The sequence below is a fragment of the Aristolochia californica genome, unplaced genomic scaffold, assembly GCF_029961685.1.
Source record: "Aristolochia californica isolate CCGP_79_NKW_82.1479 unplaced genomic scaffold, dmAriCali1.0.hap1 SCAF_9, whole genome shotgun sequence".
NCBI classification, from domain to species: Eukaryota; Viridiplantae; Streptophyta; class Magnoliopsida; order Piperales; family Aristolochiaceae; genus Aristolochia; species Aristolochia californica.
In genome coordinates, this window is record NW_027182290.1 from 29,956,711 (window position 1) to 29,980,256 (window position 23,546).

General features: G+C 36.2%; 2 protein-coding genes across 3 annotated transcripts; one reads left to right on the forward strand and one right to left on the reverse strand.

Annotated features, from left to right (window-relative positions):
• Positions 1–14,423: 14,423 nt before the first annotated feature.
• On the forward strand, positions 14,424–18,139 carry LOC137941324 (mannose-6-phosphate isomerase 1-like). The gene is made up of 5 exons (XM_068786683.1): positions 14,424–14,970; positions 15,476–15,643; positions 16,466–16,675; positions 16,778–17,044; positions 17,691–18,139. Exons 1-5 carry the CDS (start codon positions 14,551–14,553, stop codon positions 18,000–18,002), a joined length of 1,377 nt encoding a protein of 458 aa, XP_068642784.1. The 5' UTR covers positions 14,424–14,550; the 3' UTR covers positions 18,003–18,139.
• A 683-nt stretch (positions 18,140–18,822) lies between these two features.
• On the reverse strand, positions 18,823–22,533 carry LOC137940489 (small ribosomal subunit protein eS7-like). Of its 2 annotated transcripts, none has more exons than XM_068785583.1 (6): positions 22,429–22,533; positions 20,685–20,776; positions 20,533–20,606; positions 20,196–20,319; positions 19,141–19,323; positions 18,823–19,044 (listed from the first exon to the last, which is right to left on the reverse strand). In XM_068785583.1, the coding sequence occupies exons 2-6, from the start codon at positions 20,757–20,759 to the stop codon at positions 18,925–18,927; spliced, it is 576 nt and encodes a 191-aa protein (XP_068641684.1). In that variant the 5' UTR covers positions 20,760–20,776; positions 22,429–22,533; the 3' UTR covers positions 18,823–18,924. The 2 variants fall into 2 exon arrangements, with proteins under 2 accessions (XP_068641684.1, XP_068641685.1); XM_068785584.1 differs by having other exon boundaries at positions 20,685–20,784; positions 22,429–22,509.
• Between the last annotated feature and the right edge of the window lie 1,013 nt (positions 22,534–23,546).

Here is a 23,546-nt window from a genome sequence, read left to right on the forward strand (position 1 = left end):
GTCCACAGTGATGGCATTGATATAATTAAGTTAAGTTTCAAGGGTATTATTGTAATATTATAGTTCCATAAATCTATAAATTGAGATTAAGGTTAGGACAATAAGCCTATAACCTCTCTTCCTCCTGTTTTCACACAATGGGTGTCTGTCTCCTTTTCTCTGTGAACTAAATTCGTAGAGTATTGAAAATCAACATGGTATCAGATCATTGATTTTCAAAACTCACAGGTATGGTTTTCAAGTGATACCTGTCTTTCTCATATTAATAGTTCATTTTTCTCATATTAATGGTTTTCAAGTGATACCTGTCTTTCTCATATTAATAGGAATTCTATACGCATAAAAGGACTTTAATATAGCAAAACATCCAGAAATTGATGTCCACAACCTTCTAGTGACTAAGCTAATGCAGAGCTTCAAGTCAACGGAATACATGAGAGAGACCTTCGGTTGGATGCATTACAGTGCACCTGCTCTTGGCTCATCTTCAATGGCTTAAGATAATATTATTGCCTTTAAACGAGTATTGTTTTATGATCTTCTCAAATACAGTTGAAAGAGTGGGAGTTGTTTGTGGTCTTTCATCCGCATTGGCTGAAATAGATACGTTAGAGCAGTTTGTATCGCTTTTGTTCTGGATTGTGCACCATTTGGATTCTTCTTCAAGCTGAGGACTGGATCATTGTTGTTGCCGGAGAAGACGACACCGACAAATTGATTTCATCGTCCGAATCGACTTAGTGACCGAAGATATAGAAGGTTCAGACAGTATCCGAAATAATGAGTTCGGAGCCTTTTTCGAATTTGAAAGTATCTGAGTTGGACTGTTCTATTTCTGGAAGTTCTTCATTGGCAACCAGAGGTGCCTTCCGTCTATCCTCACGGAAAACATGATGTTGTTACCTTCTTCTTTTTTTCAGAAAATCTCGTGGCCTTCCTCTGTGTTGTCGATTGCTTGCCGATTTCTTCTAGGCTCGGACTTGCCAAATGATTATTATGCACGTTGATTATTTGAGTTGCTGAGAATAGAAAGAATTGGCGGCATTGCAGTAGAGGCTTCGAGCAGACAGCTCTGCCTCTGCTGTCTCCTCGGTCTCCTTCGCTGGCGAATCTGTTAACAGCAGCGACAATAGTTTTTTCGGTCACCGCCGAATCATCTTGCCATCTTTCCCTGAAGCCATTAGCCACCTTTTTCTTCGGACATTTTATTTTTCTGGAAGCTCCATGCTAGATCGAATTATTTACGAAAAGTTTCCTTACCTTTGCCGAGAATAACTCCCGAGTTGGCCTCCCGGATTTCAGCGAGTCAACAATAATTCTGCTCCGTTCGAAAGCGGGGAAGATAATGATTTTTTCAGAATTAAATTTCCTATTTAGGGGGGTTTAGTGCACGATGAAGTGGAAAATTGAATTGAAGTGAGATCAATTGCTTCTACTTCAACTCATGTTTGGGTGTTAGTCCAGGCCAATTGAAGTGGCTGGAAAACAGATTCCAGTGTTAGTGCTTGGAAAACAGATTTTAGTGTCATTTTCTAAATAAATAAGAGAATAAGTAACCTTTTATGATTATAGTTTATTATAAATTTAAAACAATAATTATGGGTGACTATAATAAATTATATAAAATTAATAAAAAAATTAAAAATAACATAAGGAAATATAATAAATAAACATAATGGTTTAATTAATTATAACAATTGGATAGTTAAACCAATTAATAATTATAGTTTATTATAAATTAAAACAATAATTACGTGTGAGATGAATAAATTATATAAAATTAAAAAATAACATAAGGGAATATAATAAATAAACCTAATGGTTTAATTAATTATAACAATTGGATAATTAACCAATTAATGATTACATATAAATTAATATACTAATTACGTGACTAGAATATATTATATAAAATTAATAAAAATAAAAAAATAGCATAAGGGAATATAATAAATAAACATAATGGCTTAATTCATTTTAGCAATTGGATAATTAACCAATTAATGATTAAAATTCATTATAAATTAACATACTAATTACATGTGACAAGAATAAATTATATAAAATTAATAAAAAATAAAAAATAACATAAGGGAATATAATAAATAAACCTAATTGTTTAATTAATTATATCAATTGGATAATTAACCAATTAATGATTAAAATTCGTTATAAATTAATATACTAATTACGTGACTAGAATATATTATATAAAATCAATAAAAATTAAAAAATAGCATAAGGGAATATAATAAATAAACATAATGGTTTAATTAATTTTAGCCATTGGATAATTAACCAATTAATGATTACAATTCATTATAAATTAACATACTAATTACGTGTGACTAGAATAAATTATATAAAATTAATAAAAATTAAAAAATAACATAAGGGAATATAATAAATACACCTAATTGTTTAATTAATTATAGCAATTGCATAATTAAACCAATTAATGATTAAATTTTATTATAAATTATTATACTAATGAAATACAACTTCCATGGGTTGTGATCTGTTTTTTTATCAGAAGTAGAACAGAAAATTCAAAAGAAGCAGAGTGATGACATCCCACAATGGCCAACATCAATGGGTCTTCAATAGATATGCGTTCAGTGCCTTAACATGTATCAACTGAAGCAGCATAGGACTTTGCAAGAGGAAGGAAAGCATTGCAAGGAAAATTCAGATTTTTCACGTTATTGGAGTGTTAGAAGTATAGTATTAGTTCTTAATGTGCTTAAGTTGTCAGTTTATGATTACTGTTTTAGTTTCCTTGGGGTTCCTATTGTATTAGTTTATTGTCCTTGGGGTTCTCTGTGGCAAACTCACCTCGATCAAACAGTCCATGGAACCCCAAGGAATCATGGTACAATAGGATTAGAAAAGGAAAAACTTTGAGACAGAAATTTGGATCAAAGCTAGTTTCTCTAGTAGATTTGGAAGTGACAAAGAAAAAAAAGTTTGAACAGAAAGCAACACAATGAATGCACTACTCTCCCATACAGAGAAAAATGCAGAAGAAACCTAAAGGTGAGCCATCATGTAAAACCATTCTGGTTCCATGTTCACTGAAACTCATATGCAAATTATTTCTAGCTTTAGAAGCCTTCTTTCTTTCTTTCCACCACCTCCTAGATGTCCATTCCTTGAATACATCTATTTTCTCTACAAATGTAACATGCCTAAGCATTTCTAGAAAGAACAATAACTTGTGTAGCAGTGAACTCAATAGACAAGCAACAAGGATATTAAGAAGATACAAATAGCAGATTGCAGAAATCCACTAGCCAAAACTGGATGATTATAATCTTCTCACAGACATTTCTTCAGCAATCACTAACCTAATCTTGAATTTGGATAAACCATTGATGGTAATAGGGAAAAATTTGTTCCATCTGCAACAAAAAGACAACAACCATCTCCTACAGAGTATTTCTGCAGCATTGTTCTGCAAGCTGCCAAGCGCCACTTTTTTTTTTTTTGAGATTGCTGTGAGGGACCCTGAGTTACCAAGAAGATCAGAGAGCATTCACAACTTAGCACCTGAGAAATAAAATCAACTGATCAGTAACAGTTCTCAAGACAAATCTGTTATCGCAACAAAATAAATTTGACCAGTTCTACATGTAAACTTCTGCAAGGAAAAAATATTTTTCAAGAAAAGCAGCAGAGCCAAGGACTTTTACAATCCTCAGTAGCAACACCTGCTTCTACAATTTCACTAATGCCCTAAAGGAAAGTTCCTTGTGTCTTGTTCTGGAAATAATACCAATATACCATAAGAAACCAACCCCGGAAAAATTCTCAGGATAATCCAAGACAACAAACACCACTACTGGAAAGGAAATAGGAGAGAAATTGCTATGATTCAACAAGTGATGAGAAAAGCAGGATTAGTTAAGCCACATGGCTACAATGAAATTGATATTAAGGGTAGACATCATGCTCTCTGTCTAGGAGATATTTGCAAAAGCTGAGTTTGGAGTGGAAATTGAAGGATGCGGGTCTTCTCCCTGACACAGTCTGTGTTGCATGGCCTGAATTCATAAGAAAAGGAGGAAAACCTCTGTAGTCATAGTGAGAGACTGGCAATTGAATTTTCTCTCATCAACACTGAACCAAGGACCACACTTCGAATTATATAAGCCATATGTATGCTTACAGAAACTACTACATGTTTCTTCAAAGTTATTGCTAATTTATATTAGAGTAAGAAAATTGGTTTCACTTATAACTTAATTGTGCATTATTTTGTATCAGTCGGTATCTACATGGCCTTTATGTTCTACAGAAGAAATTTTGAATGAAATGAGTTCGGTGGAGCTACAGAGGCTATTTGCAAACCATTTTGGTCTGTTATTGTCATAAACAGTTTGCAAGATCAAGTTTGGAGGAAAAAACTATTTAGAGCCAATGATTCAAGTATAGAATAGAATTAGGCCCTGTCTACAAGCTCCAAGACCATCAACCAGGCCTAGCTTAGAAAAGAAGTCACAAGGTATTGGAAGCATTGCAAGTACAGCAATGGACCTCCCGTCTTTTACTGTAGATTCTGAGACAAACCCAGAGGCAATATCATTTATAGCATCTCTGCTCTGCTGTAACTTGCAACAGACTTGGTTTGAAAGACAGAAAACAGAGGATCACTCTCACGGGATATTTGACTTTCATCCCAGGCAACTGATTCAAGGTTGCCTTGGCTAATGCTCCAAACAAGATTACTACAAGAGAGAGACGATCTACGTCGTTCAATCCTAAACAAAAGCTACTCTTCAAAACTAAACCCTAGACCTTAAAACCCTATAAGTCCCAAACCCCAACTCTAATCCCAAAATTAAACTCTGTCAACACGAATTTGAACCCTATATCCCATGAACCCTATATCCCATAAACCCTAACCCTACATCCCAAAATTTGGCCACAATCAAGATAAATTACGCACAAAAATTAAAATTAACTCAAACACAAAACTAAATTAGTTGAAAAAAAATTAGGGCTTCGGATTACCTTCTGAAATTTGGGGGAAATCACCGCCGAATGGGGAAATGTAAGCCCAATGGAAGAAATCAACGCCTAACTGTCGAAAATTGAAGAAGATTGAAGGAAATCGAAGGATATCGAAACTGGAATAGGTTAAATCAAAGGAAATCGGGGGAGGAGGAAAGAGAAGAGAGAACGAGAAGGAAGAGGGAGGCCGAGAGTGAAAAGAGATGGAGGCCTAGAGGGAAAAGAGAGAGGGAGACGAGAGAGGGAGAGGGAAGAGAAAGGTAGAGAGAGAAAGAGACGAGAGAGGGAGATGGGGCGAAAACGAGAGATAAAGGCGAGAGAGTAGAGGGAGCAGAGACAGTAGAGGAGCAGAGAACGAAGACGAGAGCCGAGCGAGAGGAGCAGAGGGAGCAGAGAGCAAAAACGAGAGAAGAAGGTCGAGCGAAAAAATTCGTCGGGAGATGAAGGGCGAGCAGAGGAGAGGTGAAAGAGGAAATGAGAAAGGATTTTTAGTTTCGGGGGGGGGGGGGAAGAAGCGACATTGTCGCTCGCGGTAAGTGGATGATTTGAAAAAATGGGCGGAATCAGGTTTTCGTCGTTTTTGCCTGAGGAGATGAAACGGTGTTATTTGGCTTCAATTCAATTCATTTTGCACTAACACCTTATTTATGATGACCTAGGTAATGCAGGGGGAATTCATTCCACTTCATTGTGGACTAACCCCCCCTTAGGTGCTGCCTTGCTGCTATGCCGAGGCACTGTTTTCGCCGAGTCCTTCGGCTTTAGGGAAGAAGACTCACTTGCCAAATTCAATGTTTTCCTAAGTTAGGAAGAGGTAGATTAAATCCGGCCGCGCCTATTTTGACCCAACCCGGACCGGGCTGACTTAACCCAGCGACATTGCCGACCCGAGTTTAGCTTATGTTCTGCCGAGTTAACTCAGCTCAACTCAGGTCCAGTTCAACTTGACTTGGCCCGTTTGTTTTTTACCTCGATATACATATTTGGGTCCCAAGTTCTATACCTATTTCTTCCGCAACTCAGCTACATTGGTTTACTATTTGACTCGATTCCCTTTCTTTGGCTAAATTATTATTTGAAGTATTGATAGTTCATTCGTTAGTCAGCATATTGTTTGGTGTAAATACTCGCATCGGATTATTTCATGGGTTATTTTTTAAGGATTTTTTTTGGTACGTGTTATTGGACCCAGACCATTTTTAGTTGTTGTTATTGTATCTCTTTGGATAGGACATTATTATTGAAGAAGGACTTCTCTGTTTTTTTATTATTTTCAGCATTGGCTATTGTGATGAAAAAGAAAACATATGGTGGCCCCAGAATATTATCTTCCCAGTATTTACCCATTACCCCTTTAATTGGCATTTTTACTCATACCATTTGAGAGTCGATGTCCTGTGGACGGACACAATGATAGAGGAGTTTTATTACACTTTTGAACATTGCTTATAAACCCACTACCTATAAAAGATAGGAGTGTGCCCTGCATCTAGGGGTGGCATCGAGTCGAGTCTAGTCTCGAGCCTAAAATTGTAATCGAGTTCGAGCCCAATATTTTTATCGAGTTCGAGCTCGAGCACGAGCTCCAACCTATATTTAAAACTTTGCATAAAATACAAGTCAAATAGATTGTATATAAAATTATGCATACATTTTACATAAAATTTGACATAACCTCTATTTAAAATTGGACATAACCCCTATATATTAACTCAGCATAAAATTATCTATACAACATGCATAAAATTATTCATAAAAACTACATAATTATATATAATCAAACACAAAAACATTCATTTGAAAACCAACACTAGTTTTGTCCATTTATACTCAATCAGATCGTTATGATTCAAGGACTAAAAAACTAGATCACGGAGATAGAGAAAAAGTTTTAGAAAAATAGTTTTGGATGATTTAATCGTATGCCCATTTTTTGTTTTTTCTTCAGAGCATGGATTCATACAGCAACAGTTCTAAAATGCTATCAATCTATTTTTTTCTGAAAAACTTGAGTGGAGTTAACATTAAGAGAGTACCTCAAACAATTTGAGTATCTTCAAGAGCCATGAGGAAGGGACAGTCAGAGTTCAAGAAAGAATTTTTTTTTCACTTACTTATGATCTCGCACGTGCGAAAGCCACACTAGCAAAAGTCGCACGATGTCTTCGCGAGGGAGGAGGGGGGACGGGGCTCGGCTCGTTAACTCAAACGAGCCTTATCTGGATTTCGAACTCGGTTTGAGATCCAGATAAATAAAATCGAACCGAGCCGATCTCGAGCCGCTCGCAAACCTGCTCGCTTCGATGCCACCCCTACCTACATCTAGCATGAGTTACTTGACTGGAGTATGGAGCGATGTCTTATGACTTAGACTGATTTTACGCTCACTTATATTATGCCAGTTGGGCCTCTTGGAAGAGACCACCAGCTTGAGGGGGAGTGTTGGAAGATATGGAGGACTGCCATCTTATACGAGAATATCTTATATACTATTTGCAACAAGTTGGGCGTTCATGATGTTCTCTCACCCCTAGCTTGAGGAGGAATGTTGGAAGATGGGCGAAGATAGGCTCAAACCTATAAGACCAACGAAGGCCCACACATCCAAAAGATGAGATCAATGCCCACATAGTGATGGTAGGATGGTTAATAAAGAGTCATCTCATAGAGATGATATTGATGTAATTAGGTTAAGTTTTAGGGGTATTATTATAATATTATAGTTTCATAAGACTATAAATTGAGCTTAAGGGGAAGGTTAGGACAATAAATCCATAACCTCTTTCCCTATTGTTTTCTCCCAATAGGTATCTCTCATTTTGTCCATGAGATAAATCCACGGAGTCTTAAAAATCAACAATTACTAAGCACCACAATTCAGTACACTAGACCGTTAATCAATCAAAGAGAAATACATTTCTCAAATTTTTATGCTTGTGTAGTCAAGTAGGCCCACACCGAAGTCAATTAGGGCAATTCAACACCCAATTCATTCAATTTCTAAGCAATAGTGATCAACTTAAAAAATTAAGACCATAAATCGATGAAAGAATAAAGTAATTATAATAAATTAGGATGATGCAAATCATATGAATGATGATGCATGCATTAGGGTTAATGACATAGGTAGATTTCAGAATTTTATTCAAATTGGGATTCACCAAACACTTCTAAATCCCAATAATCAACCAAATAGAATCAGTAGTCATTAGCCAAAAGACTAAGACAGGGAGAAAAAGGAAAAAAATTGAAATTTTTTCTCTACCAGTCCAGAAATCTAGGAAAATTCTTTAAGCAGATTGCTAAAATGGAGAGAAGGTCCACAAAAATGAATTAAATCAACCCAAGATGTATGTTACTGCTCTAATACAATGAAAAAATGAGATTTGGGGAGAATACAAAAGAGAAAATAAGAGAAAATAAGAAGATCAGCCTCACTGACTTGGAGAAAGTGCCAGAACAACATGTCCTCCATCTTTTTAATCAGGGTTTAAGAGATATTTTACAAAAGGATAAAAATGACTTTCAATACTCAAAACTACATATCTTCTAAAATATGTGTCTAAATTGAATAAAAATTGAACCATAGATAAAATAAGATATTATCAATCTAACAACCATATTATAGGAGAAAAATATAATATGGGAAATGGCCAAAATATGCCTAGCCTAGTATTTTAACAAAGACTATTATTGAGTGATTTCAAGTCCAATAGTAGATACAATAACTAGTGGAATTGCTTAAGAAACAAAATGAAAAGAGGCTCAATCTAACCTTGGCTTAAGCAAGTAAAATCTTATTGAATGACATAGTTTATATCACAAAATTTACACGACTTAAAAAAAAGCCTAATATATAAATTTGAGAAGGTAGAGAATGAAGAGAACAATAGGGGAAAGGGGCAATTCCCTCACCCTCCCCACCTTTATGTATCTTGACAAGAAAGGTAGAGTCAGAGGAGACAGGGCAGTGATCCACCCCCTTTCCGTATGCAATAGAGGACCCTCTCCCAAGTGAAGAATGAGAGACGCTTTCCTCTCCTCTCCATTTCTCCCCATTGTTATAAAATTTAGCTTTTCTCTAGACATCTTTGACTTGTGTTTAAGTTTTTTCAACATGAAGCAGATTTGAGTATCTTACCAGTGTGATCAATCCCCAACAAGAAATTCATGAACCACGTCGATTATGCTGCATTTGGGCAATTTTGTCATTCATTTTTCTTTCATTTATTTTCTTAGCCTCATAACTTGATCCCATAGACATGTTTTTGCATATATATTAGATAACATTGTCTTGACCCATAAGTCATCTAGTTCTAGATCAAACATTCTTTGTGCTGCAATTTCACCTAGCTCAACATCTTTGTAGAGAATCCCATATGACAACATTTGGCTTCATTGGCATCTTCATAATAAGATCAGATACTTCTCTCAAATCCCCCATTTGACCCAAAAGGTCAACCATGCAACCAAAGTGTTCAATCTTTGGAAAGATACTGTAAACTTTCTCTGTTGCAAGAAAATGTTGATATCCTTATTCTCACAACCAGCACGACAACATGCAATAAGGACCCTAATCAATGTGACATAATCTAGTTGGACGCTCCCTTAAATCATTCTAGAGAAGATATCAAGCGTGTTTGTGGCATGTTCGTGCATTGCAAGTCCACAAATGATTGAGGTCCATGAGAATAGATCTTCTCCAAGGACTTTGTCAAACACTTGGAGAGCTCTCTCAACACAACCACTCTTGGCATACATGCCTATGAGTGTTGGATCGAGGGACCCATTTCTATTCATCAAAGTATTCTCTACATAAGCATGAACCCATATGCCTATACCCAAAGCATCAACATTAGCACAAACTAAAAGCACACATCATCTTTAGATACAGGGTTGAGAGAGAGAGGAGAAGAAGAGAAGAGGAGGAGGCAGCTTTTGGAGAAGTCGTCAATTTGGACTCGGGTAAGACACAAACCCCCCTAACCCCTTTTATTAACTTAAGTGAATTTTAGAGGAAAAAACTCCTCTACCCCTCTATCATGTATACCTAATATCTCCATATATAAAAATCCAAATATTATGAACCTTATACCATAGGCACTTTTAAACTTCCTAAAACTAATGACAATCCTGTAGATACGATCTATTTTGAAAAATAACTAAAATATCCTTCCAATACATTTAACACTTCCTTTAAAGTTGAAGTGTATATATCATGTAGTCCCAACTTACAGAAAGTCCCAAACTCTCAATTGCCCAAAGCTTTAGTGAACACGTCACCAAGCTGATCACCTGATCGGACATAAGGATCATCAACTTCCTTCTTCTTTACTACATCTCGAATAAAATGACAATCTACCTCGATGTTTTTGGTTCTTTCATAAAATACTAGGTTGCTAGCAATAAAAATGGCAACCTGTTTATCATAGTACATTGTCATTGGTACATGAACTCATAAATTCAACTCTTGCAACACTGATCTCACCCACTTTATTTAACTAATTGTATAGGTCATTGCCCTATATTCAGTTTCAACACTTAACCAGACCACTACATTTTGTTTCTTACTTTTCCAACTGAGTAGATTACCTCCCACGAATACACAGTAACTAGTAGTATACTTTTTAGCTAGCTTAAAGCTTACATAGTCAGTATCTGAGAAGGCTTCTATTTTCAAATGATTGTGGAACCTAATAAATAAATTTTTTTCTAGGTGACCACCTCAAGTATCACAATATTCTCTGAGCTACCACTAAGTGAACCTTACGTAGGTGTTCCATGAAATAGTTTAACACACCAACCGGAAAGGATATATCTGATCTTGTGATAGTTGCATAGATTAGTTTCCCAACCAATCTATGAAATACAATCTTTTCCTTGAGTTCTTCACTTTGCTCGTCATAAAAGTTATTTCCAACTGCCATGGGTGTCTCTATAGGCTTTGTACCTAGTAAACCATACTCATGTAGCATGTTAGTGGCATACGTTCTCTATGTCAATATAATGCTAGTTCTACTTCTTGCAACCTCTATCCCAATAAAGTATTTTAGACACCTAAATCCTTTGTTAAAAAATGCTTAGCCAATTTTGATTTCATTTATTCAATACTTTGAACATCACTGCCTAACAAAACAATGTCATCAACATATATAACTAGAACCACAATGCCAAATGATCTTTTCATAACAAAAAATGGATGATCATAGTGACTTCCAAAGAATCCAAAAGATAGTGCAACTTGATTGAATTCTTCAAACAATGCCATGGGGCTTTGTTTGAGCCCATAAATTGCTTTCTTCAGGTTACATACCTTATGGGTTTCCCTCTACGCAACATATCCTGAAGGTTGTTCCATATATACCTCCTCTGCTAGGTCACCATACAAGAAAGCATTCTTAATATCAAGTTGGGAGAGTGGGCAATTCTAATTAATAACAAGTGAAACAAGTATATGAATAGATGTTTAATAGGCAACTCGAGAGAAGGTTTCAAACACATCAATTCCATAGGTCTTTAGTGTACCCTTTTGCAACTAATCGGGCTTTATACCTCTCAATTGACACACTTGCTCTATATTTCATTATGTAGACCCAATGATACCCCACAATTGTTGCACCAATAAGAACATCGCACAAACTCCGCATACCTCTATCTGTCAACACTTCCATCTCAACATCTATTGCATGCTTCCACTGTCTCAACAACAAAGCATCTTATACAAAGGAATGAATGACACAAGTGAACAAAGACAAGGTAAACCACCTGTACCCAGTGGATAAGGGATCAAAGGAAACATAATGAGACAAATGATGATGAGTAGAAGAATGAACCCCTTTACAAAGAGCAATAGGAATATCTAAATCAGTTACCTCCTAAGATGAAAAAAGTGTTCGAACTTGCAAAGAGAGGGAACTAGATCTTGTTGTGAACCTTGTTGCTTGCATTGATAGACCTATAAGGGCTTTTCTATAATCATAGATTGTGGCAAACAAAAAAATTTACCACTGGTACGAGTGCAACAACACTAGGAACTGTGACTGAGGTCAAACTGTTGTATTAGAAAAATAAAATAATGGTACATTCTCAAAGAAGGTCACATCAGCAGACATTTTTTTTGCAAAGAGAATGAGAAAAATATTTATATCCCTTTTGCATCCTAGAATACCCAAGAAAAAGACATTTGACAATATGATGAGACAATTTATCTGTAAAAGCACAAAAAACATGGGGCAAAGCAAACACGACCAAAAATTTGAAGAGAATGAAAATAATGTGTCAAACACATTCATCACTTGAAGAGGAATTCGATTACCAAGCACATAGGAAGGCATTTTGTTAATAAGATAACATGCAATAAGTTCAACGTCTCCCCCCAGATAACTTGGGTACATGCATAAGAATGAAGAATGTCCAAGCAATTTACAATAAGTGCCTATTCTTATGGTCTGATATTCCATTTTATTGTGCAGTAAATACACAAGAAGACCAATGAAGTATACCATGGTTCTAATAAAATGTAGCAAATTTATGATTCATGAATTCTAACCAATTGTGAGTACAAATAATATGAAAAGAAAGATCAAATTGATTTTTTTATTTTAAAGCAAAAAGTGTGGAATACATCAAACACCTCAGATTTCTCCCATAGGAGATACACCCAACTAGTGCAACTGAATTCATCAATGCTTACATGCATAAGAAACAAAATATTTGCATCCAAATATACTAGAAACTAGGCAAAGTCCCCATATATTAGAATGAATAAGTTCAAATGCTCTTTTATTTTTCTTCTAACTCAATGGAAAAACACTCTACTAATGTTTGCCTAGCTGACACAACTCGCATTGAACTGATAACTTCGACAAAAAAGTAGAAAAAACATGAGTCAACTTCTCATTAGAAGGATGTCCAAGTCGTAGATGCCGCTGGAAAGGTGAAACCGCAGTGTGTAATGCAGATGTAGGCAACTAGGATGTTCCTTCCAAGTGGTATAGTCCTCTCTCTCACATGCGGAACCAATCATCTTCTTCGTCGTGAGATCTTGAAACACAGATCAAGAATGATTGAATATCGCAAAATAATACAAAAGACTCAGTATTTTGACTAATCAATACTAAGTTATGAGGACATTTAGGTACAAGTAACACAAACATAAGAACCATAAATGGAGTCAGTGTGACATTACCGACTCCCTGAATAGGTGACATAGACTCATCATCTAATGTAACATGCATTATCAAAGAAGAATCTTTCAAACCAGTAAACAAGGTCAACATACCTAACATACTAGTAAATGTTCCTGAGTCAATAGCCCACGAGGATCCAGGACACACATGTAATATAGACATAGCTGACCTGGCTAGAGTGCTCGTAAGACATGAAGGTTGTGTACTCGATGTTGAGGATGAAGGAGCTACCATAGACATGCGTCAAACCAACTTTTGCATCTCATTAGGGACTTACCTATTGTGAGAAGAGACGAATAGAGACGTCACATTTGTCACATATATTATAACGAAAAGGCCAGGCTAAGTTGGTAAATTTTAACTTATTCGTTGACTATTTTTGGAAGACAAAAAAACATATATCCGCTTCTGTAATATTTAACACGTGATCCTGCACTATTTCTTTTATGATCCTCGCGTTGTTGCCCGTTTCGGCCATACGTCTCGGGTTTTTAGGTTGACATTACATGTCAAACTGATACAACGTATCGCCCGATATGTCTGCTAATATTTTATTTTATACAAGCTCGATGAAATGTTACTAATATTTCAATTTCAGATTTTTAAAACGTTACGTTACAGGGCCCGTATCGGCGGAGACGCACATTGGTGTGACGGACTTTTGCCGAAAAACTACATCGAATACCCTCCGGTATCTGTCGGCTTTAGCGGAACTAGAGCCCAAGAGGACAAAAAGGGAGGAAATTTCGCGGTCGCGAGTCGGGCATTGATGAGCAGATAAAGACTAGGAAAAAAGGACGGCGCCTCGGGAATCTCAAAAGGCCAAATGCGGCAAAAAGACAATCTAGAGCAGACGAGGAATAGAAGGCTCGAATGGCTTGTCTTGTAATTAATGACATGAAGGTGGTTAATTAAATGACCCTGGCATCGGATAAATACGGGAATAGATACGCGTGCCATGCCGCAGTCCCTGGCTGGCGCGCGACTTTGCTTCTCGAGCTACGTTCCTAGTAGGGACACCAGCTCGGCTTATAGCCAAGGGAGCCGTTTCTCTCCTGGTCCCCCCCCCTTCAGTTAAAGTCGGAAAAACCGTCACCGCCTCGGAACCGTCCCCATGCACCCACTCGGCGGCTCGGGTCTGAGACTCATTGAGCCGACTCTTTCTTGATAAGCAGCCAGCCATGAGCCGACTAGTAAATCGACGTTGAGAAGAGAGAAAAAAACGCCTTTCGCTGTCCCTCTGTATCAGGTCAGTTCTCCGGTCGTCGTCTCTTTCCAAACAGAGCAACTGAATTCTCTCCCGAGAATTTAAAAAAAAAAAAAAAAACAGAGCAACTCAACTCCTATCATGGCCTGTGTATCAGACCAGAAACATTCCCTTATAAACCATCCTTCTACTTCAACTTCTATCTCGGACTTCTCTGATTTATGTGAAATTGTTGATCGATCGTCCGTGTCTATGAAGCCACTGAGTCCCCTTCGTCTGCGATGCTCCGTCCAGAATTATGACTGGGGCCAAATTGGTGAAGAGTCACATGTTGCCACGTTGTTCTCCCGGAACTGTCTGGAGCCCATTGATGCCGGGAAACCGTATGCGGAACTTTGGATGGGTACCCACGCCTCCGGGCCGTCCTTTGTGGTGGACAGCGGAATTCATGATGAAACGGGGACTACCGTGTCTTTGAAGTCGTGGATTCGTGAAAACCCTAAAGCATTGGGTGAGAAAGTGTTGGCGAAGTGGGGGAGCGATTTGCCGTTTTTGTTCAAGGTATGTAAAGCTAAAATATGCGTCGCTTGTTTTATCTCTTTTGTAGTTTTAGCTTTGTTTTTCAGAAGTTTGCTCCTCTGTTTTTCTATGACGTGTGCTTTTTTATGGTATTTGTTCAGTTTGGATTTTTATCTCTCTATTGGAATTTTTCGAACTTTTTTTCGTTCTTCTTCTCTTTGATGCTAGTTTTTTCCCCCTCTCATTGCTTTTGGGTGAGGGAGGAATTACTTTTTACCTTTTGTTCTGTTTCAAGCACCAGAACGGTACTATAATTCTGCTAGTCTTGATATTACTTTTTTCTGCTGTTTCAGTTTAACATGGATCTAATCGGCATAAATTTCTTTATGTTTTTCACCTGTTTTGACAAAATATTGGTTCTATTTTGTATGTGTTATTCGGTAACTAAGTTTGAATCTAAAAATAGTTATCCGGACAAAAAAAAACGACTTGTTTCTGCTTATTTTATGGATTTCCTCTTGTTCGATTTCCATGTTATGCGTGGCAGGTTCTGTCAGTTGCAAAAGCTTTATCAATACAAGCTCATCCCGACAAGGAATTGGCTCGGCATCTCCACAAGTCACATCCAAGTATTTACAAGGATCCCAATCACAAACCTGAAATGGCTCTAGCCGTCACTGAATTTGAGGCCTTGTGTGGATTTGTCAGCTTCGAGGTAAAACTGATTGTACTTTGTAATTTATTTGGTGTAGTCGCAGTATTTTGTTGTCTGTTCAAACCCAATAAGATAGTAGAATCATTATCTTGTTTCAGAACGTACTTGCGAATCATATCCATTGAAGATCAAAGTGTTTGATGTAGTTAACCCTTCATAAATGCGGCATTTAAATACTTAGTTTGTGACGGATTAGAACGAGAAATTGGATTCAACTCAGCATGTGTTGTTGTAGTTTGGAGCTCATGAAGATTATCATATTGGTGGCTTTTGATAGAGAAAATACCATTCTGGATTTTCAAAGGCTACTAAGCCTTATCTTAGTTCTTTTGCTTGATTTTGTTTTATGTACTTCTAGTTTCTTTCTTCTAGACCACTTGTATCCATCAAAAGAGATGAATAATCCAAAACAAAATCCTTGTGCAGATTTTTAAGCTTTGTACATTCCAAGTATATGTTCATTGTTTGAAAGCAATTTTTTTACATTTTACGGGTTCAGGTCGTGATCGTTTCTCTCCCTGTTTTTTGGCTCTCCCATTGCTATGGCATTCAGGAAACCCACTTATGCTGCAACTTGTTCCTGCTTTTGCATCTCCTTAAAATTATAGTTTTTCTCGTCTCAACTTTTGTTCCCTTTTTTCTTGTCACCACTGCTATTACAAATATATTTCTGCAGAAATTTCATGCGTAAATTTCTGATGTGAATACTGATCGATTTGGAAAAGGCCTTCAAATGCATTCTCTGCTTTAGAAAATATGTTTTATAATGGTGATGAGTTAGATCTCCTTTACCATTTTGCTTGGGATTGCTATGCCATACAGGAGCTTAAGAGTGTACTTACTACTGTTCCTGAGATCGTGGAACTGGTTGGTAGCACTGCAGAACAGTTTCTCAAGATAGAAGAGCAAGATGGGGAGGAAGAAGTGAAATCTGCATTGAAGTTGATTTTCACCCAGCTTATGTCAACAAGTAAAGATGCAGTTTCTGAGGTGGTCAACAAAATGAAAAGCCGCCTGGACATGGAAAATAAGGTAGCAGGAAGTATGCAGTGATTTTTTTCTTGCTGCTATTCAGTGTAAACTGGTAGAAACTGATTCTTCTTTATTGGTTGTGATTTGTGTATTGCATGTCAGATGAGGGCATTAACCGATAAGGAAAAGCTAGCATTACGCCTTGAAAAGCAATATCCAGCTGATGTTGGAGTACTGGCAGCCTTCTTCCTCAACTATGTGCATCTTGAGCCTGGGGAAGCGTTATACCTTGATGCAAATGAACCTCATGCCTACATCTATGGCAATTGTGTGGAATGCATGGCTACCTCTGACAATGTTGTCCGTGCCGGTCTCACCCAGAAGTACCGGGATGTTAAAACTCTTTGTTCCATGCTGACATACAAACAGGTCAATAATACTGACTCTTATCCTTTGCACAGGGGGTTACCCTCAAACTTTGTATGTTTTCATGAGAAGTAAAGCATAAGGTTGGATTGAGATGCAGATAAATTTTTGCAACATGGTGGAAGAATTTCGTTTTGATGCAGAATATAGGGATGTCTATTCTTGCCTTCTTTTTTTTCTGGATGTTCAATTACACCAATCCAGTGTTGTTCAATTACCTGTTTGATGCCATCGTTAGTCATTGCTTTTGCTCTGCTTTTGACTTGTTTAAAGTTCTTAATGTTTGATGCCCTGCATCCTCCTAGCTCTTTGGTTTCCTCTGAATAAACAAAATTGCACATGGAGCAGTCATCTTTTCCTTCCTCTTACTAGTTTGCCGCCTCTGTTTTCCTAGTACTCTGGAGAGTAGGAGATTTCTTTTTCTTCTTTAATCATTGATATCCCTATGGTGAGAATCTTATCCTTGAGTTAATGATTCAAATAGTAATTGATTTGGCAGTACATCTATCTTCTGTTGTGGAACCTTCAAGTTTTCTCTGGATGGATTGCTAAAATCGTGACTCCTGTGATTCCTTAAGCCATCCCGCTTAAACATGACTGTGAAATGTTTTTTCTAAACTATGAAATCTTACAGCTACTCTCCGTGCAGGGTTTCCCTGAGATTTTGCATGGAGTTCCAGTGAACGAGTACGCAAGAAGGTACTCTCCTCCATTTGACGAGTTTGAAGTAGATCAATACACCCTCCCCTCGGCTGCGTCTGTTGAATTTCCAGTCACACCGGGTCCATCTATTTTCATAGTTGCATCAGGGGAAGGATTGATGAGGACAAGCACGACTGAAGAGATGATTGCACAGGGAGACGTTTTCTTCATACCGGCTGGGACTGAGATTACCATTAAAGCTCCGTTCACGGGATTGCTATTATACAGAGCAGGAGTGAACAGCAAGTTCTTGATATAATTTCACTGCTTCAAAATATGTACTTTAGTTAATAATTTAAAGTTATTTATAGTAAAAAACTTCAAAATGTATTTCTAGCGTAATGGGTACCTGTTGGTATGTTTATATGGAGAAATAAGATGTTCTTTCTTTTTTTCTTTCGTTTTTTGAAGTCAGAGACTCAAATTTAATAACAGAAAAGCCAACAGGTACCAGAACAAAAACTGATATTATGAGGTTCTTCTACATTTTCTTTGGTTCTCTCCACCTTTTTTGTGATCCTTATGAAAGGTTCTTCAAATAGTTTCTTTATTGGTAGGGAGAAGGTTAGATCTTGCACTGAAATAATTGAGAAGAGATTGGTATTCTGAGTTAAAGATATTTGCCACATATTTAGAAGATCTAAATAGTTAAATCAAGTAAACATGTTGCTGTAATTAAGGCTTAAGAGAGTCAATCAATAAACTCTCATTTCTTAGTAGGTGACTGAGAATCACTGAGCCGACATGCCGTTTTTGTAAGTCAAACTCGGAGTCCAACCATCATGTTCTTCTTCAGTGATCAGCTTTTACAGAGCAAGCCAGGAACAGAGTTTCATCTAGAGTGCCGTCTTCATGCTCCAATGTTTCGTCACTTGGAAGATTTTTGTTTTTTTGTGTTCTGGGATCAATTGAAGGCTAACCAAGATAAATCATCGGATGATGATTGAAGCAATAAGAATATAACTGAAGAGCCGAAGAGATCACTCCAATAGTGACAATCCTACCTAGTTGCCTTACCATGATTACAAAGATATAATCGAAACCAATTCTTAGTAAGACACAATATCAACTCATGATCCTACTGTAAAAATCTCAATAAATCTGGAATTCCAAAATCTAACCAGCATCACATGCCGACAGCAAATAGAAACATATTACAAAAACAGTTCTGGTTCCCAATTTTAGGCGTCTGTCACTGGATACTCAAACACAACATCTTTACCAGCAAGTTTCCGGTAAACTCCTGCAAATGTCTCCAATTTGTATTCTGTATTAATACGTTCCTTAGGATCCAAAAACACCTGAAAATACAAAGTGGAGGACACTATCAATTCAGATTATGCTAAGAGTACTCCCTATGTGATTTGGAAGATTATAAACATGCATTCTGAACTCACCTTCATAATCTTAGAGCCATCAAGGCGGTATCTGATGCGTTTCCCAACAATTTCTGCGGGGTAGACAACATCCTCCAATGTTGCATCATGCACGGCAGTAAGAGTGCGGCTTCGAGGTCTCACAGCAGCAGAACCCTTCTTGGGTGGCCTCAATATCCTCCGAGTGGCAATAAGGACCACATCCTAAAATAGCACAAGCATTAGATCACAAGGTGGTGTGGCAGATGATTGGAAAAGAATAACACCCATATAGAACATTATATAAAACTATGCACATGTTAACAAAGGCAGAACGGTTTAGACAAAGGTAACAGTCAAAGTTAGCAAAGCAAAAATGAGAATAACTATGGAAGCTAAAAGAATGATGAGGAAACATTTTGTTATGCATAAGAATATGAAGAGAACAAGAAAGCAAAAGACAACAAATGAGAAGACAAGAATAGTCCAATCGGCAAAACTCTTCCTCATTCACTATGTGAAACATAAAAATGTCCTGAAAACAGCAGCATAACACTATTGACATAGTAGAAATCTCAATAAATGCCCTGTGTTTCAAAGGAAACTTGAACCTATTCTTTCCTTTAATCAAAGCTTGAACCTACTTTAAATTCCACCAAATCAAAGGACAAATAATAATGTAGTACTGCTATTTTTCAAATAAATAAAACAAATGAAGCAGTCCTGTTCAAGGTGAAGAACAAACATATGAAGAGTTTATATAAAATTTAATTTCTCCATAAATAAATGGAATTTCATTCCAGTGGTGAGACTGAAATCTGTCGTTATGCTATTGACACTTTCCCTAATGAAAACCTCCAAAAATATCTGTTAATGATATTTTTTTAACGTCACACAGTAATCTGCATTAAAAGTCTAGTTTGAATTTAAAACACTTTCATCATTCAAAAAATAATAAATAATGCTTTAACAAAAAAGGGTAAAACCTGCCAAATGGACTAGCTGAATCAGTTGAATTGACTAGTAGTAAACAACTTCCCAAGATTGTCTGCAACTAAAAAGAACAAAGAAGGCATTATATAACAACACAATCCTACCTTTCCACTGAATTTCTTCTCCAACTCTCTCACGAGCCTCACATGAATTTTCCGAAAACCTTTCCTTAATCTATAAGGCACATGTACAACGACAGCTTTCCGATTTCCAGAAATATCCATTTGACTGCAAGAAGTAGTGATCATTTTAATAATTTTCTGAAAGCAGCAAGATTTCATTACATGACAAAGAAATAAACAGAAGCTCCAACTATAGCTTTATGCAGAACGAGACTATTTTTTTTTCATCAAACAGAAAGCTCCTTTTTGTCCGAAAAAAGAAAAAGGAAACGTTCATCAGCTTTTTTCTTGTGGAAAATTCTAAGAGACATGCTCTTACACAGCTGAATTTATGTAAAGATCCTTCAAGTCACTTTTTAGCTCCTGGTTGGTGTTTTCCAAATCAAACAACGCCTGTTAGGCCATCAAGAAAACACACGGGTAAGAATTGAAATTCAATCCAAATCTAATTAAATTATGGTAAAAATTTACCTGAGCCACTGATTCCTCAAATTCAGAGGGCTCCACATCCTTGTCCTTTTGGATTTTCCTCCTTGCCGTATACATATTGGTTCAATGGCCTCCTACAAAACTATGCTAAATTAGAGCATGCATAAGAAAGTATCAGTTCTATACATGCGCAGACTGATGCATGGAGATCATTAACCTATACAATACACTTAGAAGTAGCAAATACAAGGCAAAATTAAAACTCTTTGTCACAAATCAATATCAGACAGCCTAGAAACAAAACAAATAACGAGATAGAAAAATATCATGCTAAAAGAAACCTAATCCATCATTTTTTCAGCACCTGGGCAACATTCAAATTTAGATACTTCAAAAGAATGAAAATAAGGAAAAAAATTATAAAGGGGGTCACTTCATTATTTCATGAGAGAGTGATACAAGGAGATGCTAATCAGCTATAGTTTTCTTCTAAAAATCAGAAAAATGATTTTCAGAAATTTTTTAAAAAAGGGCTTCTTTCCTGAATAGTAATTGAGGAAACTATAAGAAAATCAGAATTGCAAGAAACAAATGCCTGCTCGCATTGGTTTCAAATAAAACGACACACATCAAGAATGTCAAGCAGAGGGGAAAACAGAAAAAAAAAAAAAAAAAAACCGTGGAACTCATCTTCTTTCAGCTCTTATACCTCCCGAGTTTTATCAATTTTTTCTGTTCTGTCCTCTACAAACCACTATTCATACATTTCCCAAAATAAAAAAAACACAGTAGTAATTATTGATAACTGTCATAAAAAAAATCAAGTACTGATTCTTATTAATTCTACTAATTCAGACAAATTTTAAAGTGGCATTTCATCATGATGAAGAACTAATTGCACGTAAGAGGTACGATCCACATTTTAATAAGAATTTTCAGGGATATTAAAAATGTGTAAACATAAGATCAAACAATACTTAACACTTCCATATGTCACCTCAAATAGTATATAGGGTATCTAGGTCCAAAACATAACAAACAAGGTTCGTTTTCATAAAAGACCCTGAGATCATCCAATGAGTTCCACATAAATCAAATAGATCGTACATAGACTAATGACCAGAGTATATCACTTCATAGCATGACCAAATTTAAGCACCAATTTCAGTCATATAGCCAAAAATACGTGGTCAAGGAATAAAATAGAACTATCTGAAAAAAACATTTGTAAAAAATTAAACTTTGTAAATCAAGCGAAAATTAACTTGATATTACCACACCAGTTTGATCCTATTAGCTCATTTTGTCAATCATTAGTTGCTCTACTTCTATGTCGTGGATAGTCAAAATGGGTGGAATCACATTGTAAAATCCAATATGCAGAAATATAACCGCATGCTAATAATAGATTAAAACTACACAACAAAACTATTATAAGACTCCGGGGAAAACATCGGCCACCAAGTGTCATATATAAACCTGAAAAGTTCGTATCCTCACTCTACAATGAACAATGAAACCCAAAAAAAGGAAATTGAATCCCAATTAAACATAGACCAGTAAAGAAATCTACGCAATTACCGATAAAAACAAACAGAGTGATGGAGCAAGAAGGATGGGAAGCGTAATTGAATTAGTTCAAAAACCTAGTTCCAATTAAAAAAAAAAAAGTGCTTATGTTGCTTACAAACTTAAGCACAAAGATGAAACCGACAGGTTAACTTTGACACCAGGATGAGAGCCAAACTAGAGAACAGAACGAACGTAAGAAGAGTAAAAAATATACCTCAACCACGTAAGACTGATAAAACAGTCGGATACGGAAGAGAAAAAGTATAACAATGTGAAGCACAATCCTCTCCGGCTCCCAAAACCCTAGTTGAGGTGCGAAGGACCTTTAAAAGCTATAAAGAACGGCAGAGATGGATTAAACCTCAATGACTTGGATTGATCTATGGAGGCGCTAGACTGACTCGCGAGTAGCGAGCTATGATGCAACTCTATTACCCATTCGAAGGAACGCTCTACCCACAAAAAATTTTATGCACATACACGTCACAATTAAATAACTTTTACCCAATTTTTATAGTTAAGAGGCAACTTAATTTTAAATTTTTTTAATTTTTTAATTTATCATAGGTAGGTATCAAAGGAGGTAGAAGAGGGTAGAAGCAAGAGCTAGAGAAAATGAAGTAAAGCCAATTTTATCCAATTATTCAATTTTTTTGTTTATTAAATGGAACAGTATGGAATAAAAATTATTATTCATATATATAATCGGATAATTTTACTAGTTAATACCTATTTTTATCCTTTTTTACCCAACCACTAATTATGTATGGGTATTATTATAAGTTTTTCCTTAGAAAAAACTTAGTATGCATGTTAATGTATAATTTTTTTACTGTCTTTAGATATTATAAACATGTTTTAATATTTAATTTTTAAAAAATTATATATTTTCTATTATTTTTACTATTTATATTTAATTAATCATTTGTTTACGTAGCCAATAACCAGGTAAATAAACAAAATCAAAACGACCTAAAAATAATCGAACAAAATAAATATGAAATACAAGTATGATAATAAGAACGATCTATAGAATAACCTTATTTTGTTTCGTCCATATATCATTTACACCCCTAGGAGCAATGGGGTAATCGCCCCCTTCTTAGTTGTTTTAGTTGTCTAATTGTGAGTACATCAACATCAAATTACTTGTAGTGTTTGATTTATCTCAAATTTCAGGTGAAATCGTTATATAACATATAATTGTATAATATGTAATATAAATTATAAGAATTTACGTTATAAACATTACAAAATATGACATGTAACACATAACGCCCAACAATTGACTTATTATTTCGGACTATACAATGAGAACCAAGTTTCGGGGAA

Coding starts and splice junctions, on each gene's coding strand:
- LOC137941324 (XM_068786683.1), top strand. CDS start 14,551: ATGGCCTGTGTATCAGACCAGAAACATTCCCTTATAAACCATCCTTCT. Junction 16,676..16,777: donor GCCTGGACATGGAAAATAAG/GTAGCAGGAAGT, acceptor ATTGCATGTCAG/ATGAGGGCATTAACCGATAA. Junction 17,045..17,690: donor CCATGCTGACATACAAACAG/GTCAATAATACT, acceptor CTCTCCGTGCAG/GGTTTCCCTGAGATTTTGCA.
- LOC137940489 (XM_068785583.1), bottom strand. CDS start 20,759: ATGTATACGGCAAGGAGGAAAATCCAAAAGGACAAGGATGTGGAGCCC. Junction 20,607..20,684: donor TTGAGGAATCAGTGGCTCAG/GTAAATTTTTAC, acceptor ATGGCCTAACAG/GCGTTGTTTGATTTGGAAAA. Junction 19,045..19,140: donor ATGGCTCTAAGATTATGAAG/GTGAGTTCAGAA, acceptor TTGTATTTTCAG/GTGTTTTTGGATCCTAAGGA.